Below are 25,353 nucleotides of genomic sequence, written 5' to 3' on the forward strand. Positions count from 1 at the left end.
TTTACAGACCATGAAGATGCCTTTTAATTGTACCATGAACAAAACACATCAAGTATTAAAATGAAAATCTGCATTTGTTATTAATTGACACACACCCAAAGTCTATTTCAGTTATCGGCATTTATCGATTTTACGCCAATAATATCTCGCTTATAATAATCGCTAATAACCAAAGAAAAAGTGTGATTGCTGCAAGTTTAGGTATATGCCAATATAAGAATATACAAATATTTAAAGATCTCGCAAAAAAGCATTGAATTCAAACAGAATTGGAGGTGTAAAAAGATATATTGACAATTCACTCAACGTACAGCAGGTAAGTTACGACACATAAATGTAATAATTGCCAAATTGGGATTGTGTCAATTTCTCCAAAATGGACCAATTTTTTTTTGCAATGAGTCTCCTAAGAGATAGAAAAGGGTGGTGGGTTTTGTGCATACATCAAATTACAGATCAGCTACATTAATTCTCATGCTACAAATGTCTTGAAAGTCTTGCCTATCGCCTTCGGAAAAAATATAAATTACTTATGCAAATAGAATACTATCCATCAATAACCAGCAATACTTTATTTTTGGAATTATGAAAATGTATGTACAGAAATTGCTGTGTAAATTTCTACTCGTTATCGTCTCCTTATCAATGTAAGAGGCAATCACTGAGGAAACGCATCAGCTTTGTGTTCTATTCGAAAAGAAATATAGGATTTTGGATGGTGCTAAACTCGTATTAAATCGGCATAAATGCTAGAAGCCATAACAGAATGCCATATGAAAATAGTAAGGGAAATCGGTTAAAATCTGCGAACAACAGTTATTCAAATAGCCAAATGTGGGGATCGGTTTATATGCGAGCTATATCAGATTATGAACGCGTGGGTATGGCCGCCGGTGGTACGTACCGGATTGACCCGGTGGAGTCCTTCATCGGTCAGGGCTGCCGTTCCAGTGTACAACACACTGACCTGGGGTCAAAACCTGGCGAGGCGAGCTGTGGTCATCCCATTCTTATGCTGAGCCAATCCGGTACATACAACCGGCTGCCATGGGATGCCACTCACAATGTCACTGGCATTAGTGAGCGGATAATAGCTGCTGTAATTTTTTTGCTGGAATTCGGCGTTTAGCAACATAAGCGAACATGTATTACTATCTTCCAATAAATCGAAATATGGAGTTAAACCATGTGACTTCTACCTCAAGGTACACTGAAAGAAGAATAAATCACTAAAAAAATTCTCCAATTGCGAAATTCCACGCAAAGAATATTAACACTATACCATTTTAAAAAAGTATTTGCAAGATGGATAAGGGCTTCTTCAAATGGTTTTGCTACAGGAAAGCTATCCTGGCATAGCTGTAAGCACCACACAGGCTGAAACAATGAGGTTCGATCTGTGTGGTGTTCAGTGCTGTCACGACACAGGTTGCGTATAGTGGAATGTTCCATGCGGAATAGCTTCAACGGCAAACGCGGACAATCAGCGCTATCGAGCGGAGAGTCTCAGTGAGAGGCCGGGCGGCACCGGCTCTTGCACAAGCACTGAGTGTCTTTGATGCTCGATATGACAAGGCGGGTTATTGGCGCCTTTAAATTACCAATGGCCACCTTGTTCCCGTGGCGATTGGTCCTTTGGACCGGAACGAGCTTGCTCGCCTACAGGAGCTTGACGAGGATCGCCACCTCCACATGAAAATCTGGCTACCACAACAACAAACGTGTGGGAATGGGTAAACCACATACAAATTTTTAAAAGAATATTCAAAATTAAATATAAAACACAAAAATTTAAGAACTTTCTTCTAAAATTTCAAAAAGGACACCATAGTGGGTATGGTAGGGCGAGGGTTAACACATACACTTTTTCGTATTAATTTCTGCCAAAACACTCAATCTATTCGTCCCAGCCGAACTACCTATCCGTATAAAATAAATAAATAAAAACTTATTCATTGAACGGGTCACCCCGATGGGTATTGATAAACGGCGTACATAAAATTCTTTGATACAGAATATCCTGGGGCCTAATTTGGCATTGATAACGTATTCGTTTTTTTGCTTCGAACGAATTGTCAATACGAAAGCATATTTAGATCACGGCATACAATCGAAATTTGCTGCCTTCTTTAGGGTATGAGAAGACCAAAAAAAATAATTACAGTTCACTAGGTTTGACTCAATAAGATATGGTTGAGAAAAAGTAGTAAACGAAGTATCCGATTTAAATAAAAAAATTTAAATGTGAACAAAAGGGAATGGTATTCATGATAATCAATAATTAGAAAAATAAGAAAGATGCAGATGAAAAAAAAAAAAAAGAAAAACACAAGCCTTAAACAAATAGTAGTATTTAATTCCTTATTTATTTTTTAAGAGAAGTTTTCATGTTAACTTTTATTATATGTACTATAAATTATTTTTGGTAATATTAGTTAAATTTATGAGACTAACTATTTTTGAGTAGTATTTAATTCCTGATTTATTTTTAAGAAAACTTTAATGAATTGTTAATTTTGTAGTGTTCTAGTCATATATGGCCTAACGACTTGACTAATAAATGAGCAAATTAAATTAAAAATTAAAAAATATATTAAAATAAAATTAAATGGTCCCAAGATGCAGGAATAAATTCTTGTGGTATGTTTGGCTGGAATGATTTAAAACTCTGAGAGTGCATATTAAACAACCTGGCTATTCTAACCTGATTGGCAGGCGTTGAATGACAAAAGCGAAAGCAGTCAGGCACTAACTTTGAGACTGGTACTCTGTAAAACATAATCAACATTCTAAAGCTGACAAAGCTGTTAAACAATTATTCAAAAAACGGTTCACAGACCGTCTGTAGGAATATAAATAGCGCACTGCTCTAACCTATGCCTGCCAGCAGCTGACGGTTTTTCTATTTGTTTGTACTAGTTAACCATCGAGCCAATTGAGTTTAGCCAATATTTTGCATGAATACAAATTTAATTTGCAAATACGATTAGTCGTATATTACTTGTAGCTGTTCTTGAAATATTGTGACTGCTGTTGCATACGAATTGTCAAAAAATAATGACATCTTAGTTGAACGTTGCTAAAAAATAACTACTAAGATTCAAACATGTTCGCACCTTTCCCCACCACCACGTTCTCAATGCTCAATTTCTTTGAAGAAGACAAATTTTATATGAATAATTCAAATGAAATTAAAACTTAACCTTCATCGCAGCCGAGCGTTGAATCAAAAATATTTTTTATATTAATAACGACGCAAGCCATTCGGCCCGCCAATAAAATGGACGTCCCTTATCACTGAGCTTAACCTTGTAACGGACAGCATCCATGGGTATGAGATAATTTTGTCCGCAGTTTCTGAATGGCATTTTTATCAATACCAAGGTTATAAAATCATTTTTTTCTATTATTACAAATAAGTGCTTATTCTTGAGCTTCATCGAATGTCGTATGTAATGACATTTTTATTATCAGTAACACAGATGGTATTCCTGTTGATATCTTGTTATATTGGGTTGCCCAAAAAGTAATTGCGGATTTTTTATATAGTCATCGTTGACAAATTTTTTCACAGCTTGTGACTCTGTAATTGCATTCTTTCTTCTGTCAGTTATCAGCTGTTACTTTAGAAAAAAGTGAAAAAAAGTATATTTGATTAATGTTCATTCTAAGTTTTATTAAAAATGCATTTACTTTTAAAAAATCCGCAATTACTTTTTGGGCAACCCAATATTTTAGCAGCTAGTAAATCTAACGATAATGAGTTTTCCATTATTTTACATGCCAAAAACTAATGACATGTGCTTACCAAGTTTTTGCTAGGATCGAATTTTGGTTAGATTAAACTCTTTAAAATAACCTTCTGTTGCTTCGATCTGTGGGGACCTTATGCATGGGTTTCTCATTTTCTATTCGTGTTTTTATAAATTTCTTTTAACAATTTAACAAAGTTGTGTATTATTTAGGTATATATGACGTACTTTGCGGTATGCACGTATGATTTTCTTTTGTTTTCGTGTATTGTATGTTTGGTTCGCCTCTACAATTTCTGTTGTGATTTATGATGCCTTTCGATTTAAATATGAGTCCGGTGACTAGCAACAATAATTAAATAAAATCGACCTTATGGAAATATTATGGTACATTGAATATGGCTTACTGGAATTGCCGAAGCATAAACCTTCTTTCCATTCGTCTAAGTTTGACGAAAAGTGATTTGTCAGGTTCTCAGCTGGATGTCAATGCTATATCGGAGACTTGGTTGAAAACGGATTTGTCCAACCTTGCCGTTGATATTGATGGCTATAAGTTTATAAGAAATGATCCGGGAACATAAAAACTTTGTTCGGTGTAGCTTACTTACACTCACCAGGGGGAGTGATATGGAGTCTTTTGAGGAAATTAATTACAACCTCCTTCAGAGATATGCCAATGCTATAGTAGCCGGCGATTAAATATACTTCTCGTTTAGGTTTGTCTGTTTTACACAACTCTAAGCCTACTCACTATGATACTGTGCACGGTTCTTCCACATTACTTGGCATTATGTTGGTTAGTAATTGCGCAATGACTCGTTATACTGATCGGTGATATGACCATCGATTTCGAATCATTGCTTAATATTTGTTATTTTTGATGTAAGTCTGGAAATTCAGGTGGAATTTGTCGAGTATCACGATTATGAGAATATAGAATGGGACAGATTGTCGGGTCTATTAGCACTATTCGACCTGCGTATGCATGATGGTATTTGTATCGATGAAAAGTATTATTTAGTATCATCCTTAGTGAACGATCTCTTTGATTGTGTTCCTATAGTGAGACGAAGTGTGTGGTGCTCCAGTGATGACTGGATGAAGTCAAGTCGCGTAAGTTCAGTCATATCTGTCTGTGATTTGGTTTTTTGTACATATAAGAATAGCTCTAGTCGGGAGAACTTGACAATTTACTGCAGATCTCGTAAAAGAGCTAAGTTAGCAATACGGAAAGGAACAATTAGACATTATTTCAGATGTTTTAGCCGTCTGAGTTCTACGGGTTTATGGCGGTTACTCAGGGGTTTAGGTGGTCTGGGTGATGATGATATGCAATATGAGGGTGATGATGATATGCAATATGAGGGTGATGTAGGAGAAATTAATAGTTTTTTTTTCGCTTCGGGCTCAAGCACAGATGCGGTTCTTGATGATGACCTTGATTTGGAGGCTTTTATTCGTCCGGATAATGGCTTTTCTTTTCGTTGCGTGCGTTTGGAGGATATCACTTTGGCGTTGATCACAATGAAGTCGCAAGCCGTGGGTTTTGATGGTCTACCTGTTGTATTTCTTAAATAGGGGTTTCCTTTCATTAGTGAATGCGTCTAGCATGTTATTGATTCCATTTTTACAAATTTATTTTTCCCTATCCCTGGGAAAATTGCTCAAGTGGTGTGCCGACACCCAAGTGTAAAACTAAGGGGTGAGTTTTTAAGAAACATTGGATAGTTTTTCGAAAAAAAAAACACGTAAAATTCAGAAAATGTCTGAAATCTTTATTTGAATCGATAGAACGGTCCATATAATTAAATGGTCCATCCGCTTAGTTCAATTTTGGCATACTCTTTCCAACATTTTGGCCGGTATCTCTGGAATAAATACTTCAATGTTGTCTTCCAATGCGTCAATTGAAGCGGGCTTGTCTGTATAGACATTAGCTTCAACATAGCCCCCTAAAGGCGTAAAATCGCACGAATTGACCGGTTCCGAACGTGAAATAAAATGTTCACCGAACTCGCCGTACCCATTGGACCAAAAATGAGCTTCATCGTAAAATGAGAGAAGCGCGCGATGAACTTTCCTAACAGAGCACGCATTTTGATAATAAAATTCAATAATTTGCAAGCGTTCTTCCTTTGTAAGATGATTCATGGTTAAATTATAGACCAAACTGAAGATGTTTGACAGTGAAACAAAACACGAAACGTGCGTAAGCTGTTTTCACCAGTGTTGCCAAAAAGATAATTGCTAAAAAATCACTCTTTGTTTTTTTATTGTCCTGATGACTTACACCGGATCGTTATTCTTCCGGGCTTGTCGAAAGTATGTGAGTACATAATGAAAGACCAAATATTGGCGCATGCCAGGGCTAGTATTTTCAATAGGCCGTTTGCTTCCCGTGGGGGCCTTAGTACGACAGCACTTTTGTTATAACCTTGTTTCCTTGGTTTCCTTGGACTAACGAAGGCTTTTAATTCTGTTTCATATGCTATTTTGATTAGGTTACTCAGGGGACAGTTTGATTTCTCTTATTCCGCATAAAGGCTAGTAATGTCGTATTTATGTGGTAGATTCTAGATTCTATTTCTAGTCTTATTCCCTTGATCTCAGGTATTCCGCAAGGATCAGTGTTCTTTTTAAATTTTCTGTTAACGATCTTTCCATAGGCCATCATCAGCAAATAGATTATTTTTATTTGCTAATGATGTTTTATTTGCTTTCTGTGGTGATCGTACAGCCCTCGATACCTTGGAGACTAGTATTAATACTTCCTTGAATCGTGTTCTTCGATGGATTTCAAGTAATTCGTTATTAATAAATTCCCGAAAATCTAAAGCAATAATGCGGAATTTGTTCGCATTTTCTTCGTCACCATTTATTAAAATGCGTTTCGACGGTTGTTTGGGCAAAAAGTCGACAGTACTATGCTTTAGTCTTTGCAACATTCACACTTAACTTATTGGAATTAATCCAAGACAAAAAAGATTCTAAAGCCAAATCGATTTTAGACTTGTAAGCATGTATGGCGCCTCAGACACCAAGGAATAAATTTTTATATCAAATTTTCACTCTACTGTCAAATACCTTTCATTTGACATCATTATTGTAAATATGCTCTGCTGGGAAGTTTTAGGAGGTGGCCTCCCTCAGACACCAATGAATAAATTTTTATGTCAGATTTGTACTCTTCTTTTAAATACTTTTCATTTGATACCCATATTGCCCAAAGGTGTGAAAGTGTCCTGTTGGTGGGTTTTTTTGGGGCGTGAAATGTGCATGCCAAGTTGGTGCTTTACTCCTAAATACCTTTCAGTTGATACCCATACTGTTGCAATCGGTAAACTTGCCCGTTCGGGTGGGTTTGGAGATGGGGATTCCCTCCAGATTTTTTTGACTCCAAAATTTTATACCAATTTCGTTTTTTTTTTTTGGGGTACCATAATGTGGCATACAAAATTTCGCTTAAATGGTTGCACCCAACTCCGAGATCTGGCGTTTTTGAAAATTAGGATAAGGGGGAGGGTCGTTGTTGGCACTCCTATTGTAACCTTAAAAACAAACATTTTGTTTTTAGTGTGTGGGGATGCCGCCACACCTCAAAATACCGGTCAAACCGGAATGTATAGCAATCAGCACAAAGTGGAACACCAAGTGTTTGGAAGTTTCCCAACCCCCCAAACAGGACATATTTTTTGCACCGCGACAATATGAGGTTCAAACTAAAGGTATTTGAGAGTAGAGCACGAATCTGATATCCATTTTTAGTCATTTGGGAGCAGAATGCATACTGTATACCCACTCCTAAAACATGTAGATCAAACATGACAATTAGGGGTTGAGGGCTATTTGGACGTCTTTGTCGATGGCTTTCCTTCAAATTCCCGAAGTAGGTTAACACATCGATCATGACAATGTGGGCTTCACTAAAAGAAAGGTATAATTGACGAAAAATGTTCTTCAATTACTAATATTCCAATATGCGGCCGTATCACTTTAGGACGATAGTCACAAATTACTCGATCTGAATGACATATAGATCGCGATAAAAGCTTGATAAAAAAAAAAAAACTTTATTAAATAGTGGCAATTGAGAAGATACAAAAAGCGTTTCCAAGCTATTGTTTGTTGCGGTTTCTTACTTATGTCTGTTAGATTTGTGAGCACCCTCCCTCTCATACATAGTGCATGCATAAATCAGGTTCAGTATCGATTAATTTTGTTCAAATTTCCAGGACGATATAACTGTTGCAGGCAAAACATCGGCGTAATTTATAAATAGAAGCAAGGGATAAACAAAGCAATCAGAATGACGTGGGAGCCGCGAGCAGATGGTTTGCAACAAATCATTACCATTCTTAAGGAATCACAGTCGCCGAACACGGCTACCCAAATGGTGGTTCAAATGGTAAGAATGAGAGCAGTATGTCACATTTGTTGGTGCCAATATTTAAGCGATAATCTTTGATTTTGGTATGTGTAGAAATTGGAAGAGTTGAATCACTATCCGGACTTTAATAACTACTTGATTTATGTTTTAACGAAACTTAAAACCGAAGATGAGCCGACGCGCTCTTTGAGCGGATTGATATTGAAAAATAATATAAGAACCCATGGGAATAATCTACGTCCGGAAATAGTTGAATATATAAAGCACGAGTGCTTGCAGGCGATTGGAGATCCATCGCCGTTGATCCGAGCTACGGTGGGCATTTTGATTACGACAATAGCCAGCAATGGGGGCTTACACAATTGGCCACAGCTTCTGCCTTCTCTCTGTGATATGCTGGACTCCCAGGATTATAATGTTTGCGAGGGAGCGTTTAGTGCTTTGCAAAAGATATGCGAAGATCACGCAGAAGTGTTGGATTCGGCAGCGCTTAATCGTCCCTTGAATGTTATGATACCGAAATTTTTACAATACTTTAGCCACAACAGTCCAAAAATACGCTCGCATGCAATAGCGTGCATAAACCAATTTATAATGATACGCTCCCAAGCCCTTATGCTGCATATCGACACATTCATTGAGAGTCTTTTCAATCTGTCTTCAGACGACGATCATGAAGTGCGTAAAAATGTTTGCCATGGTTTGGTGATGCTGCTTGAGGTTCGCATGGATCGCCTGCTGCCGCACATGCCCCAAATTATCGAATATATGCTAATGAGAACTCAAGATTCGGACGAAGGAGTTGCATTGGAGGCGTCTGAGTTTTGGCTATCGCTAGCCGAGCAAAGCATTTGCAAGGAAGTTTTAACGCCGTATTTGTCTCAGTTGGCGCCTATCTTGGTAAAGGGCATGCGTTATTCGGAAATTGATATTATTTTACTAAAAGGGAACGTGGAAGAAGATGACATGGTCCCTGACCGCGAGGAGGATATACGGCCAAGATTCCACAAATCAAGAACCCACACTATCAAATCTAATGAAACAGGAGCAGGGGTGGACGACGACGACGAGGACTTCGATGATGGGATAGATGACGACAGTTCACTGTCGGAGTGGAACTTAAGAAAGTGTAGCGCTGCTGCTTTGGATGTTTTGGCAAATGTCTTTCGCGAAGATTGTCTGCCCATTGTTCTGCCAATTTTGAAGGACACACTCTTCCACCAAGATTGGGTTATTAAGGAAAGTGGAGTGCTTGCATTGGGCGCAATTGCAGAGGGGTGCATGCAGGGCATGATTCCGCACTTACCCGAATTGATTCCATATCTAATAAGTTGTCTCTCGGATAAAAAGGCTCTGGTCCGTTCTATAACTTGCTGGACTTTGTCACGATATGCAAATTGGGTGGTTAACCAGCCGCACGATCAATTTTTGAAACCGCTGATGGAGGAACTCCTAAAGCGTATTCTGGACTCTAATAAGCGAGTGCAAGAAGCCGCCTGTTCGGCCTTTGCTACCTTGGAAGAAGAAGCGTGTACCGAACTAGTTCCCTATTTGGAGTACATTTTGCAAACTTTGGTATTTGCATTTTCAAAATACCAACACAAAAATTTGCTGATTCTTTATGACGCTGTGGGAACATTGGCGGATTCGGTGGGCCATCACTTAAATAAACCTCAGTACATTGATATTTTGATGCCACCGCTAATAGAAAAATGGAATTTACTCAAGGACGACGACAAAGACCTATTTCCCTTACTGGAATGTTTGTCGAGCATAGCAACTGCTCTGCAATCTGGATTCCTACCCTACTGCGACCCTGTTTACAGAAGATGTATATCACTAATTGAACAAACCATCAACCAGGACATGGTGAGTAAATTCTTAATGGCTCTGTCATCCACCTAACACTTGTCTCCCTTTTTCTTAGGCGTGTAAACAGAATCCTGGCATTGATCATCCAGATAAAGAACGAATGATTGTAGCCTTAGATTTACTCTCTGGTTTGGCTGAGGGGCTGGACGGGCACATCGAATCGTTGGTAGCAAACAGTACTATAATGCAGTTATTATATCAGTGCATGCAGGACGTCCTTCCAGAGGTACATCTTCCTTATCCTGTGTATTCAAGTCGCATAAAACACCTATGAACAATTTTCAGGTTCGTCAGTCATCGTTCGCATTGCTGGGCGACTTAACCAAAGCCTGCTTTCAACACGTTCATCCATTTATGTCGGAATTTTTCCCTATACTCGGACAAAATCTGAATCCGGACTACATTTCGGTTTGCAATAATGCCACATGGGCCATCGGTGAAATATGTATGAAACTCGGTAGGTTTTTTTCATTGCCAACATTTCTAATAAATTGATCTAAAATTCAAATAATTTTCCCCTAGGAGAAGAAACAAGACAATACATTCATCTTGTGCTTAAGGAATTAATTATCATCATCAACAGGCCGAACACACCCAAAACCCTTTTGGAGAATACAGGTAATGTGGCATCTAATACACAGGAAATCTAATTTCGATTATATGTTCTCACTCTGAGATATATTTGTAGAGTTGGCATTTTAAATTACTCAACTTTCAAATCGTCCGAGTTTTTTTCTATTAAAAATGCATAATGCATAGATAGATCCACAAAATGAAGATTTGTCTCTGAGTCTATGTACAATATACATATGTGTTTGAATAATACGTTCCTTTAATTTGTTCATACTACAGACATAATCAGAAGAATGGATTCATATTTGCCATGTAATTGAATATTCTGTGACATAGATAGTTATATGTTTGAGACATGTCCATATACATATGTACAGTGGCACAGATATCTCTACACACCTTTTCATAAATAGCAGTTACGTAAACAGAAAGTAAACAAGTTGGGATAGGATTTTACCCTAAAAATTTTGAGTAGCTTTGCTAAGTACCATGGCAAACGATTTTAGCAACAATAGGCATTCGGCAAAAAGTTATTCGTGCCAAAAATTCGTTCTGTAAAATGTGTTTCTTCTGTAGGGTGTGTAGACTTTTCTGTGACACTGTATATCGCTTGCAAAACATTAAAAGAATCAGGTTTTTGCCAACCTGACATTCTAAGTCCTAACGTCTGTTGAAAGCGCGACATCTTATTTTTACACAACCCTGTGTAAATCAGTAGTGACTTACTTTTAACTTTAGGTCGCTCCGGTAGCCGAGTAAGTTGTTGTTGTTGTAGCAGTGTATTGTACACCGAGGCGGCAGCCCTTGCCGATGAAGGATTCCACCGGGTCAATCCGGTACGTACAACCGGCTGCCATGGGATTGCTTTTAACTTTAGGTCGCGCCGGTAGCCGAGTTAGTAGTATGTTGGAATTACCAATGCGGTGCCGGGAAGTGGGTCTTTCTTGCATTTGAATTGCAGTGGTAAAATAAACGAAATAGCTAATTTAATGAGTCAGAAGAACATATTGGTTGCAGCGATCCAGGAGACAAAGCTGACAAACACCTGTAGCCTGCGCAGTTGTCACGGATACAATGTGCAACCTAAGGATTGCTTAAGGAATGGAGGTAGGGGATTGGCTTTCGGATTGTCTGATTCCGTGCAGTATAGACCCATCTCGCCTGCGCCTGGCGCTAGTGACCCCAACATGGGAATAGCAGTCAGTTCCGGTACTGCCAATATAGAGCTTTATAACGTGTACATACCGCTGCCTGATAGTTGTGACCCAATTAATGGTTAAGCTTAAAAGTCCGACATAAGAGGGCTATTATCTGGCCATAATCGTCTAGTTCTAGGAGACTTTAATGCGCATGACGTTTCATGGAATTTTCCCCTAGACAACGACCAGCGGGGCATAGCTTTGGCAGAGTGGATTGAAGGCACGGTGAATGTGGATGCCCTCACTAGGATTACGAGGAGGTGCAGCAGTTTGCCAGAGATTTCCATTGCATCCCCTGATCTCCTGATCGACGCATCCTGGCAAGCTGTCATTTCTTTGGATTCAGACCACCTCCCCATAGTTCTCACCATCGACCGACCATCCATAACCTCTGAGCGCCGGACGTTTATCAATCAGAAGAAGGACGGTTGGGTCGGCTCAGCAAGCTGAATTTGGAAATAAACAGGGTAGTCAACGTGGCTGGAACACTTGGAGCAATGTAACTTAGGTACCGGTTTAGGCAAGCTATGGTCTACTGTTAAGTAACTCTCGAACCCCGGTAGACTGGATGACGGGACCTCAGTCACTTTTGGTGAGATAACTGTGACTGATCCGAAATGATGCGCCAGGTTGTTAAACCGCCAATTTATTGAGGATCTCAAGAGTGACAGGGTTAGGAGCACATCAATTCGCCGTGTCCGTGGTCTCCGAGCCGATGGACACTCATTAAAATTTACCGTGGTCGAAGTTGCGAATGTCATCCTTGGCGCCAAGTCATCCAAGGCGTTGGGTCCCGGCGGATCCTAACACTGATGTTGAGGAATCTGGGTCTATCTGAAGTTGAGAACCTTACAACTGTCCTGTCTTTGAACACTCTTATAATTCCCGATGTCTGGAAGATGGACAGAGTGAACCTGCTACTGAAGCCGGGAAAGGACCCGAGTTTTGGGGAGTCGTACAGATCGATCTCTCTTCTCTCACCAGTAGCCAAGACGCTTGAGGCACTACTCCTTCCGGGCCTCGTTGGGGAAATACCATTTGCCGGGCATCAGCATGGATTTCGAAGACTGCATAGCACAACAGCTGCTTTGCATGCCATCACCGCACACATTTGCTGTGGCTTCAATCAGCCCAGGCCTCGTGGCACTGGACACGTCCCTCCCGCCAGGCATGAAACCCTGGGTTGCGAATTAACTGTGTGGTCGCCAGTCATTTGTGAAATTTAGGGTTAAGAAGTCGAGGCACCTTACAGTGAAACAGGGGGTTCCCCAAGGCGGGGTGATCTCCGGCACTGAGAAAGTGGAAACAAGTTCCTTAAGTCACTTGCCGGCAGCTCTTGGGATGCTGACAAGGAAACCTTGTAGATCTTGTAGAAGTTATGCAGCGCCAGTGTGGTCTCGTCAGCTCTGTGACACGCAGTGGAATAATATTCAGATCTGTCATAATGCCGCCCTTCGAACTGCGATGTTCTCATGTGGACCACCTCCAGCAGGAGGCAAAGATCCTAACCGTGCGAAAACATAACTACATGCAGTCTAAGTAATACCTTTTGGGCTATTATCGCAGAGACCATCCAAATCATCATCTCGTGGACAGGTATCCACCGCCCAGAAGCCTTAAGGTAGATCTACATAATCTAGAGCGTGAGGATCAAGCGGAATTTCAATTGGGTCTATACAACATTCATGCAGACACGTTAGCAGATACGGTAAACAACTACCGGGTAAATGTTGTCCTTGGAGAACGCTCGCCTCCCATTGCACCTGAAGAAATTGATCTCCTGTGGCAAACCAGAGTAGTTCAGCCGCCTCAACCCCTAAACAGCAAGTATTGATGCCGACGTGGAGGATGTATGACCCAATTGTGACCAGGGACTACACGTCACCTGTTTAACTGCCCTTCCAGACCCACTCGACTCAGACCCAAATCCCTCTGGACGCACCCCATCTTAGTCGCAGGTTTTCTGAGTCTAGATACTCAATAGAATCAAGCAGGCGAAAGATAGAACACATCACACTGCTACAGCAACAATAGCCAGGTGCGGTTGTCGTTGGTTCGACTCCCACCAAAGTCCTGGTCGGTAGCTGTTTTGGTATCACTGTGGGCTATAGTCTAAATGAGTCGGTTAAGTCATACCGACAAAATGCTCGCTACCAACTATTCGACATTGGCGCTTTCATTGCGGTCATTGTGTACTTGAGTTCCAAAATCAGTGACCCAATAGTGACCAGGGACTACATGTCACCTGTTTAACTGCACAGCCAGACCCACTCAACTCAGACCCAAATCGCTCTGGACGCACCCCATCTTAGTCGCAGAGTTCCTGAGTCTAGATACTCAATAGAATCAAGCAGACGAAAGATAGAATACAACGCACTGCTACAACAACAATAACCAAGTGCGGTTGTCATGGGTTCGACTGTTAGGTCGCTATTATGGTATCACTCTGTAGTCTAAATGAGTCGGTTAAGTCATACCGACAAAATGCTTTTTGTTGAGACATTTAACATTTAAGCTTGCATTCAGAAGTCTATAGTGGAACAAGTCTGTCAGTAGGGATATATACAGAGATTCACTTCTAGTTTTTAAACACTTAGTCCGTAGCTCGCATAAAAACTGGGTTTCTGCTTTGATTTAAATAGAGTCCCTGGATGGAGAGACGCATCTATCAACGGTCTGATGCATGTGTCCGACCATTGGTTTAGCTAGCAATTTCTGGCAGTCGGAAATCATACACACCCAAGCAGATTTGTCCATTGTGGTACCGCAGTAGTACAGACCAAAGCCTCTGGCGGCAATTGAATCCACGACAAGACTGGTTAGCTGAGCTCGCTACCAACAATTCGACATTGCCGCTTTCATTGCGGTCATTGTGTACTTGAGTTCCAAAATCAGAACTCTGCTTATCCGTAATGAAAGAACATTTTTTTCCTTCCCACCGTACTATTCAACCATTAATGAATTTTTTAGATTTAAATGGCGACCAATAATAATTTTGGAGAGCGTCCTTTATAAAGGACGATATGTAGGGCATGCGCCTAATATAGGTCAATCTGCTTCATTATGATCATAATTTGGACGCGAAATGTTTTTTTTTTTTTTGTTAGTAAACTACTAATGGGTTTAATCCATAAATCAATTTGAACCAAATAAGTCCATTCGTCTCTTCATGTCTGTCGTTGTTTGTTTACAATTGCAAATGTTAATTTTATTTTTTACTTGTTCAGCGATTCTAGCGAAACATATATGGGCACTTTTTTGGCACGAACTGGCCAGAAGAAATTGATATACATATATACGTATGTATATTAGGGTGATGACTTTTTTACAACCTCATATTTTGATGAGTTATTATTTAAGATCTTACACATAAGGTGATTCGTGGAAAAAACCTCGCGCACAAAATGATTTGAAAAATGTCCCACAAATTTAATTTCAAAGTAGTTTGTGCGTGACCTTATTTAATATTTAAATGAAACAAGTGTTATTTTAGTGTTTAATAGTTAAAAGTTCATTCATTCATGCATCAGGAAATAATTTTTAAGAAAAAAATCAGAAAGTCATCACCCTAATGAACTAGGTCCTATATTGACTTTTCGGGTAGAAACGTGGTATAGGCAAATAATCCTTGTTGGATACTTATTAGGGTGAGGATTTTTATTCAAGATTAGAGAAATCCTAAATATAAGGCGATTCGATAAAAATACCAACTCTTGAAGGAAGCTTGTAACCGGTTTCTAATTAACTTGAAGGAAGCTTGCCATCTGTTTCAAAATTAAGAAGTTCGTGATAACGTTACGAGGTGAGTTATTGGCAAGTGCAACATTGCGAAAGAATCTGTTTATTGTTGCTGAGAGACATGTTGCATGGATTAGTTCGTGTACCCATACATGGCATCGACAGCTTGGTCACCGTGATACGGAAGCAGTGATGGCAGGTGTTAATAAGAAATTGATGAATGGAATACATTTTGACCACTAAAGTTGTGACAAGAAGTGCGAGGTGTGTTTAAAAGGGAAAATGACAAGAAAACCTTTTCGGAAAGCATCGTCTATTACCTTGGACATCATACATAGTGATCTGTGTGGTCCAATGCAAATTGTACCCCTAGCGGTAATGGTTGTTGTTGTACCCACATTTTCATGTGGAGGTGGCGATACTCGCCAAGCTTCTGTTGGTGAGCAAGTTTGCCAATAACCCGCCTTGTCATATCGAACATCATAGGCACTCAGTATATGTGCAGGAGCCGGTGCCACCCGGCCTCTCACTGAGACTCTCCACTCGGTAGCGCTGATTGTCCGCGGCTGCAATTGCAGCTATTCCGTATGGAACATTCCACTATCCGCAACCTGTGGACGCGACCGGTAGCTCGCAGCTAAACTTCTCGTGATAACAATGAAACGGTAATCGTGATTTCTTGACGCTAATAGATGACAAGAGTAGATTTTGCACTTTGTACTTCTTGAAGAATAAAAGTGAAGCAGTATAAAAAGTTTAAGCATTTGTCGCATACACAAAGACTGCATTTGGCAAACACAAGAAAATATTCAGAACGGATAGAGGTGGTGAACTTTGTGGCAAACATACGCAAAAGTTTCTCAAGAATAAAGGAATAGTCCATCAGCTCACTGCACCATATACCTCGGTACAAAATGGTGTAGTTGAAAGGAAGAACAGAAGTTTGATGGAGATGGCAAGGTGCCTGTTATTTGATGCGAAAATGGAAATAAAATATTGGGCTGAGGCGGTCAATACAGCCAACTATCTTCGTCTACCGTCAAGTACTACCGAAGTTACGACATACGACGGGTGGTTTCCAACGACATCTAGTTTTCAGCATGCAAAAATATTTGGTTTAGTTTTTATGCACATGTAAATAACATCGTCAAAAGCTGGATACCGTTTCAAAGAAATATGTTTTTGTTGGTTATTGCGAAAAGGCAAAAGGATATCGTAATCCGGACGATAACAGCATTACTATAAGTCGAGATGTAACATTTAAAGAGGAACCAGAGTCAAACAATATGTTTATGGAATCAATGTCTTTCGGCGGTACAGGCTCAGAATCTCAACCTATTGCTGAGACTGATGACGTTTTTGAAGATCAGTCGAGTTCAATCTGCTGAGGAACAGCGCCATATATTTAAAACAGCGAGTGATTCATCGACATCTGAAGAAGAAGATTCTGTTACTCGGAGAGTGTCATCAAGATCCAATAAAGGAAAATTGCCTAAGCGATATGAGTTGAACATGTCTACATCAATATCGAACCTCAAACACGCGAGCAGGCAATGGCGCTTTCTGAAGAAGAGAAATGCATATCGGCTAGGCAAGATGAAATGCAATCCATGTATAACAACAATAAGTGTGATTTGGTAGAATTACCGCAAGGTAGAAAAGCAATAACTACCAAATGGGTTTATAAAGTCAAACATTTGGCGGATTGCAGTGAGAGATATAAAGGTTGCAGTTAGAGATATAAAGGCAAGGTTTGTAGCGAGAGGTTTTTGCCAAAAATACGGAAAAGATTATGACCACATTTTTGCTCCTGTTGTTAAGCATACCACACTTAGAACACTACTTGCGGTAGCATCCTACAATGATTTGATAGTTCACCATAATGAACCCAAGGGATTTCAACAAAAAGGAAAAGAGAATCTTGTGTGCCGGTTGAATATAAGTATTTTTGGTCTCAAACAATCTGCAAGTTCTTGAAGAATTCGGATTCAGAAGGGGATTGGCTGATAATTGCTTGTATGTTAAAGAAGCTGATGGGAGTTATATTTATGTTCTCAACCCCATGGCAGCCGGTTGTACGTTACCGGATTGACCCGATGAATTCCTTCATCGGCAAGGGCTGCCGCCTCAGTGTACAACACACTGCTACAACAACAACAACAACAACAACAACATCATTTATGTTCTTATCTATGTTGATGACATAATTGTAGCAGCAAAATGTAATGAGACCATAAAGAGGGATATCTTTTATATCAAAGAATTTTCAACTTACGGATATGGGAAAACTGAAACTCTATTTAGGAATTGAAATTGAAAGAGATTCTGATGGACTCTATTACATGTCTCAAGCTGGATATATTGACAAAATGATAAAGCAATACGATATTGCAAATTCAAAGACATCAACCATTCCAATGGATACGGGCTACTTTAAGGATAGAAATGAATCGGAAGACTTCGAAAATGAGAATAAATGCGAATGGCCATTGGATTTGGCCGGTATCTCAGTTGCCATTTCCATTTTATCCCGGAAAATAAGTAAACCTTCGAAGAAAGATTGGAATGATGTCATACGTCTGTTTCGATATCTGAAAGGTACGCGAGATGCAAAGCTTTGTGTGGGAACAAAAACCATGGAACTAATTGGCTACGCAGATGCAGGCTGGGATGGGGATTCCAAAGATCGAAAATCAACCAGTGGCTACCTATTCAAACTTGGGCAAGCTACCATTAGCTATGCTAGTCGGAAGCAAAACATTGTCAATCTTTCATCGACCGAAGCGGAGATAGTTTCACTTGTAGAAGCAACCCAAGAATGCATTTGGTTATGTAAATTATTAAAATATGTTGAAATCGAACTTGAGGAGTTCCACAGGCCTGAACATTGAGTACCACACAGGACGGAACATTGAGTTCCAATCTAATTGGTGTTCATTGCTGCCACGAGAAGCGTAGCTGCGAGCTAACGGGCGGATAGTGGAATGTTTCATACGGAGTAGCGGCAACGGCAGTCGCGTGCAATCAGCGGTATCGAGCGGAGAGTCTCAGTGAGAGGTCGGGCGGCAACGGCTTTTGCACAAATACGGGTTATTGGCGCCTTAAACAACCTATGGCTACCCTGTCCCCGCGGCGATGGGTCCATGGGAAGAACCTCCACATGAAAATGTGGTTACAACAACAACTAGAGGAGAAGCCGCTTGTTTATGGAGACAATCAAAGCTGTCGGAAGATGTTGGATTCAGAAAAGATGAATCCCCGCAGCAAACATATTGATGTCAAATATTTTTATATCAAGAACAACAAAAATGCTGGCGTTTTAAGGTACCAAAATTGCCCTACAAGTAACACGATTGCTGATATGCTAACTGAGCCATTGGGGAATATAAAATTGAGAAATTTTCGAGAGCTTGGAGGTTTGGTAACAAAATAAGCATTGTGTTATTGAGAAGGGGTGTTCAATGTGCATACTACTTGTACAATTACACTCTGCTATTTATATAAACTTACACTTTTAGTTTTAACGTAGTATGCTTCTGCTGCACGTATATAATTTTCTTGAATACATTTTTTCTGTCTGAATAAAACTCTTGAATTGAAAACGTGTAGCTTCGTCTTAATTTTTCATGATATTTTCTTTATACATTGGGAACCTCTAATAAAGACTCTGCTCATTTAAGACTGATTTGCAGATTTACGATGTCGCACAACGTGCAAAGAATTAAAAAAAATCAAAAAAATGTGTATGCATTTTTTCAAAGTTTTCAAGGATTAGCTGTTAAAGGTGTTTTCAGACGACACGTATTTGTCATATGATATATCAAACTTCTAGATGCCACCGTCGCTCCGTTCTTATGTTCCCTCCTATCGTTTTTCTCCCCCTTAAGGCGACTCTTACGAAAGAAACGAAAACGTCTGGTTTCTAATCGTTGCACTTATAAGCCATTTTTGCTGAGTACGAAGGAAGGGTTCAATTAGTCAAATGGTTGCAGAGAGGGAGAGGGAGAGAGAGAGAGAGAGAGAGAGAGAGAGAGAGCATTCATGACAAAAACATATCGTCGTAGGTAGCACCATAGGGATGAAATATCTTTATATTTTTTTACTCTTTACCGACCAGTTAACAGTAATCTTAGTGAAATTGAATTGAAAGCTATATCAATTAAATTTTGCCAGAATCATTATCGATGTCATCTTAAGAGTGCCCATATATGAAAAGTTCTACTAAATAGTAAAGCTTGTTACGATTGTCCGTAGTTCTGAGCTAAAAGGTGGACTTAATCGTAACTTTTTCCACAAGGTGCCACAATGTGCGCGTGTATTATACTATTCTTACGTACAGTGTGACTTCGATTACCCACATGGAACCTGAAATGCACCAAATGAAGATAGAAGAGAAATCATTCCAGTTGTGCTAAAGTTTTTGTATAAATCGAATGTTTAAAACATTTCTCAAATAACTAGTGGATGTTACCTAGCATCATCCTTGCAACTTGTAACTTGCCTTTTTTGCTGCCAGTTATTGTAATTGTGCTTTAAATGGATCTCATTTCTGTAGAGACAAAGGGATATTTCTTCAGCATGTGTGTGCTTTGTTTTCATCCAATTGTTGGTTGCGGTCACCGAAGTCACACTCTACTAATATGAGATCTCATAATTTATGATCTTTTAATTTACTTAAAATTTTAATTTTCGTTCTGTTCTTTTATAGCAATAACTATTGGTCGTCTAGGTTATGTGTGCCCAGTTGAAGTGGCTCCTTTTTTGCCAGAGTTTGTAAGACAGTGGTGTGTAACGCATTTAATTTTAGTTAAATATTATTTTTATCAAGTGTGCTTAAATTGTATTGAATGTTATTTGTTTGAGATGTAACCATCGGAGACAATATTAGCGGTCTTGCTGTAAGTTGTGGATTTTATTAAAAGTATTGATTCTCTTCAATGTAGGTGCACATCCTTGCGTCACATCAGGGACAACGATGAGAAGGATTCCGCATTTCGTGGCATGTGTCATATGATCACAGTGAATCCAGCAGGTGTTGTACCGGATTTCATATTCTTCTGCGATGCTATAGCGTCGTGGGTGAATCCGCCACAAGATTTACACCAAATGATACAAAAGGTAAAAACCACCACTCCTGCCCGTTGATCTCATTGGTCTCTTTCCAATAATGATTGCATTTTGTTTTATATGTTTCTTCGTTCGGCATCTAGATTCTGCATGGGTTTAAGACTCAGGTGGGCGAGGAAAACTGGCGCCGATTTGTGGATCAATTCCCTCCAACGTTATCCGAACGCTTGGTGGCCATGTACAGCATCTAAATTGAACGAGTACAGAGGGACACTCAGAAAATGGTTTTCTGAGTGGTAAGGTATAACAGGGCAAATGCTGAAAAAACGTATGAAGAGCAAAAACGAAAGAAAGGGAATAATATGTTTTAAACCACATACATTATTTAATTTTTGTCAACTTTATTTCCGCACGACACACATTTAAGTTAAGTCTTCTCCTAGAGCCATAATCAGGATTGAAAGTAGCTGTTGCGTCGTCAACACATTTAACTACAATTGATTAACATTACAACGGTCCAACCATAAAGACATTAAATTATTAATAATAAATATAGAATACTACCACCTACGGTTAATTATAAAACAAAACAAAAAAAAAACATAAATGTCTCATGAAATGTAGCTAAAGAACATTTCAATTCATTCATTGAAGCTTAACCACATTCACTATTTTAAAATATTTAGTTGAGGAAGCAAACAAACATCATACTAGACCCACACACATACATATGCAATATATTTTAGAATTATGCAAATATCGCTTTTTCCCCTCCCCCAAACTACAGACAAGTAAGTCGCGCCGTGATTTCTCCGTTAGAATCTCATTCAGCGAACTGTTTTTTTGTTTTGTTTGTTTTTTTTTTCTTTTCTTTTTTCAAAACCATGCAAGTATCATTTTTAATCGGAACGCAATCTCCAGCGTAAATGTACTTTGGAAAATATCTGCGTCTAGTGCGTTCCACTTGAAGTGCCCGCCAAATGGCCCATTTTTATGTGGATTTATATTCCCCATAAAAACAGTGTTCGCATATTGACAAATTTGTACAAATTGTAACTGGATGTCCTTGAAAGAACTCAAAGCTGCAAATTGTTGCCTCAGGTTTTCCTCCTACAGTAATAATCAGCTGTTCAAATAGATGTAGTTCCAATTTGTAGCGGAAAGTACGCGAACTTAGTGAACAATCGAAAGATGACCACCACATAATTTGCATTCATCAGAATTCGAGGGAGTTAAGAAGTCTCCCATGCGGTCTTTGATGTGGTAAATTGCCAATCATATGCATTTATTGTCCTATGTTATATCACGCATTGCCTAGGGTTAGCGTGTATACCACAAAACGCAAGAAAAAGAGTCTGAAGAGTCGCCATGGACATGGACAATGTAGAACCGCCTCTTCGAAGCGAATGCAACCGTAAAATGGTCCAGTGGGAACATGCGAGTGAACGCTAGACATTTTTATTTTATATACTAATTTTGTGTGTATGCAGCATACTATGTTTTAGTTTATTTTCATAAGTTACTTTACTCAATTGGAAGACTTTTGCTTTAATGTTTACTGACGTACGTACTTAAATGACATCTCAGACATGCTCGTAATTCTCAAAACAAAACTAAACAAAAACACATTTTGTACATAGACGTCCTTCAATGACCGCGTTCTTTTTTGCTTTAATTTTTTCTCATTGAAGTTTTTTTTTCTGTTGAAACTCATGCCATCATTTTCGTCCTTTGAAATTCCAAAGAAGTGTATTAATAACAAGAAATCGTCGTCTCGCATATAAACTCGTTACTTTATTTGAATAAAAAAAAATAAAAATCAACGAATAAGTTGCCGGAAGAATGTGTTTTAAACATTCTCTGAAACAAAGCGAGAACATGGGGTCAGAGTGCTAATGTAGTTAATATGATGTGGGTGAACTATTTTGGCTCTTGTTCTCACACCTAAAATTAAATCGTCGCGTTTCGGGATTTATCGGTTTCGCGTTCGCGTTTAGACTCGTCGCTCGTTCGTACGTAACTCGTCATTCGCTCGTTCGCTCGTAACTTCAAATTTGGTAATATTGCGCGTTCAAACAAAAACATAAAAAATAATTTGTAAAGTACACAAATAAACACACAGACAAACACACGCATACAGAATTCTCTCATCCAACTATGAACAAAACAAAGAATAGTATTATATATATGACATATTTTTTATAGATTTTATTTTAAAAAAAAATGTATAATTTTTTTTCGACATTCATTAGTGGCTACACAAAACAAACTGCTTTCATTTTCTACCATTATGCATGGGTGGTCGATGTCACTTACTTGGCACATTGTTTCAAAACTGAGTAAATGTAATTAGTAAGGAAGCACATTATAAGTTAATAATCATAATATGAAGAAGTCCTCTAAGGATGGTCTTTGTAAATTCCGATCTGATTTTTGACGATGAAAGCAAAAAGAAAACAAAAGACTTATTTTTTTATAACTATTATTAAAAAAAAAAGGAAAAAATACATATTATAATAAATATAACTAAAGAAGAACATATGAATGAAATTTTTGTGTTTTAACAAATAACTGACAAAGAATAATGGGGAACTTTTTAAACAAAATTATCAATACGTGTGATATAACTTATGTTTCGGTTTCGCGTCGGGTATAAATAAAATGAATCTCCGCCCCGGATTCAAACTATAATCTAACACAACTAAACGTCGATTGTATATAAGAAAACTTAAATTAGTATAATAAAAACTATCGTGATTTCGTAAGTACCTAAACCAAGTTCGCCGCGGAATTTGGTCGCGTTCGCGTTTTTCTCGGGTGATTAATTAATCATAAGATAATAGGGATAACATAATCAACAAACTATTTTCATAGAAATTTATATAAAATTATAATAAATAAAGGAATTAAATCAAAAATGCACATTTAGGTATTTTTTCATTTCTTTAGCGTTTTTTTTTTTTAATTTATTTGGAAGATATGCTTTAATCTAAAAATCTGCATACACATTTCTTATCAGCACCAGTTGGAGAAATTGTACTCTATTACATTTAGAAAATAAGACGCACTCAACCATCTACAGAATTTTTTTTGTTTGCATTGTAGGCTATACAAGGTCATGTAAACTTCTTAAAAGAATCATTAAATGCATAAAAAACAAACAAATTGTACCAAATGTGAACCATGTATGTATGGCATATTAAAAGTTTCGTTTTTTTTTTAATAAACATATTATAATCCCTTCGAAATAAGTGAATCTCTTATTATTAAAACATGGAGTGAATGTAAGTAGAATGAACGTAAATCACCCGTATACTGGTTGCTGAAGTCGAAAATCGATAGCAGCCGCAGTTGAAGGCGAATTTTATGTCTTACTAGCAGGACAGGGCCCGCTCTGCTGTGCCTTCTTTCAAACTCTAATTTTATCTGAGCCCTATGCTGGCACGATCAGGAAAAGTTTTGTTTGGGGGTGCTGGTACGGCCTTCCAGGTATTTCGCCTCAATGTGGACATAAAATTGGTGCTCTACTCCAAATACCTTTCATTTGAAAGGTATTTGGTACCCAACCCCATGGCAGCCAGTTGTACGCACCGGACTGACCCGATGGAACCCTCATCGGTAAGGGCAGCCGCCTCAGTGTACCTGACAAACTTTTATGATTGGTTAAAGAACACAAAATGAAGTTATAAATCAAATCAACTCTTTTACATATATTGTTTCTTCATATTCCTAACATTAAAAAAAACAAAATTCTATGTTTGGTTAAGCACTCTAGAGCGATTTAAATATGATAACAATTAAATATAAGCACCACAAAGTCTGCGTTCAGTAATTAAAAATAAACAAAAGAGTTATTTAAATACAAAATAAAAACATATTAACACATTCCTAATATTTGGTAGGATAGCCACGTTGTTTTAAGACTGCACTTCGTCTATTTGGCATGGAGTTTTCCAACTTCTCTGTTTCCTCAGATGTTATTTTCGACCATTCTGCCTGCATGGCACTTCGTGACATCTCCTAGCTGGTTATAACGTGCTGACGAATTTTTTTTCTCCAATAGATTCCAAAGATGCTCCATGGGGTTGAGATCTGGTGTTTGGGTGGTGTTTTAAGCTGCTTTGGAGTGTTATGTAGAAGTCAAAGCCTAACAACCTCCGATGTATGCTTTGGATCGTTATCTTGTTGGAACCAAAATGTCGTTGCTAACCCTAGTTTAGCAGCACTTGGTTTCAATTTTTTTTTTCAAAATATTGAGATAACCTCATTTATCCATTTTGGATTTAATAAATTCTAATTGACCCACTCCACTAGCAGCCATACAACCCCACACCATAACTCCACCACCACCATGGTGGAGTTATGGTGTGCTCAGCTCAGCTCAGTCCCGGACTTGCGCCACACTATTTGCCGACCTTTAATGCCAAAAATACAGAATTTGCTCTCGTCGGAGAAAATAATTTGTTTCCAGAATTCAGGAGGCTTATTGATGAAAGTATTAGCGAATGCGAACCGCTTTTGTCTGTTTATAACTGAAATATACGGCTTTCTTCGAGCAACTCTTCCGTGAAATCCAGCTCTATGTAATATTTTTCTGGCACAGATGCTTTTTTTAAACATTGTTTTAATATTTTCAACAATTTTGGTTGATGTTATACGAGGGTTGTTGCTTGTCATATTAATCACTTTGCGCTCTTCTCTAACGGATAATTTTTTTGGACGCCCAGGCCGTGGCTTTGAAGTTATAATGCCGGTTTCTTTG

At 38.7% G+C, this 25,353-nt stretch overlaps 1 protein-coding gene across 1 annotated transcript; it reads left to right on the top strand.

Moving 5' to 3' along the window:
- The first annotated feature begins 159 nt into the window (after nucleotides 1-159).
- On the top strand, nucleotides 160-23,842 carry LOC106089722 (transportin-1). The gene is made up of 9 exons (XM_013255678.2): nucleotides 160-316; nucleotides 7,988-8,160; nucleotides 8,236-10,011; nucleotides 10,070-10,240; nucleotides 10,300-10,471; nucleotides 10,537-10,632; nucleotides 20,233-20,308; nucleotides 20,468-20,642; nucleotides 20,735-23,842. Exons 2-9 carry the CDS (start codon nucleotides 8,062-8,064, stop codon nucleotides 20,840-20,842), a joined length of 2,673 nt encoding a protein of 890 aa, XP_013111132.1. The 5' UTR covers nucleotides 160-316; nucleotides 7,988-8,061; the 3' UTR covers nucleotides 20,843-23,842.
- The last annotated feature ends 1,511 nt before the right edge of the window (nucleotides 23,843-25,353 follow it).

This window comes from Stomoxys calcitrans, chromosome 1, assembly GCF_963082655.1.
Source record: "Stomoxys calcitrans chromosome 1, idStoCalc2.1, whole genome shotgun sequence".
NCBI lineage: Eukaryota > Metazoa > Arthropoda > Insecta > Diptera > Muscidae > Stomoxys > Stomoxys calcitrans.

What these genes read in the sequence shown, in the direction of transcription:
- LOC106089722 (XM_013255678.2), top strand. Translation starts at nt 8,062, where the DNA reads ATGACGTGGGAGCCGCGAGCAGATGGTTTGCAACAAATCATTACCATT. An exon ending in AAACCATCAACCAGGACATG is followed by an intron (nt 10,012 to 10,069) that starts GTGAGTAAATTC and finishes CCTTTTTCTTAG; the next exon opens with GCGTGTAAACAGAATCCTGG. An exon ending in AACCCTTTTGGAGAATACAG is followed by an intron (nt 10,633 to 20,232) that starts GTAATGTGGCAT and finishes GTTCTTTTATAG; the next exon opens with CAATAACTATTGGTCGTCTA.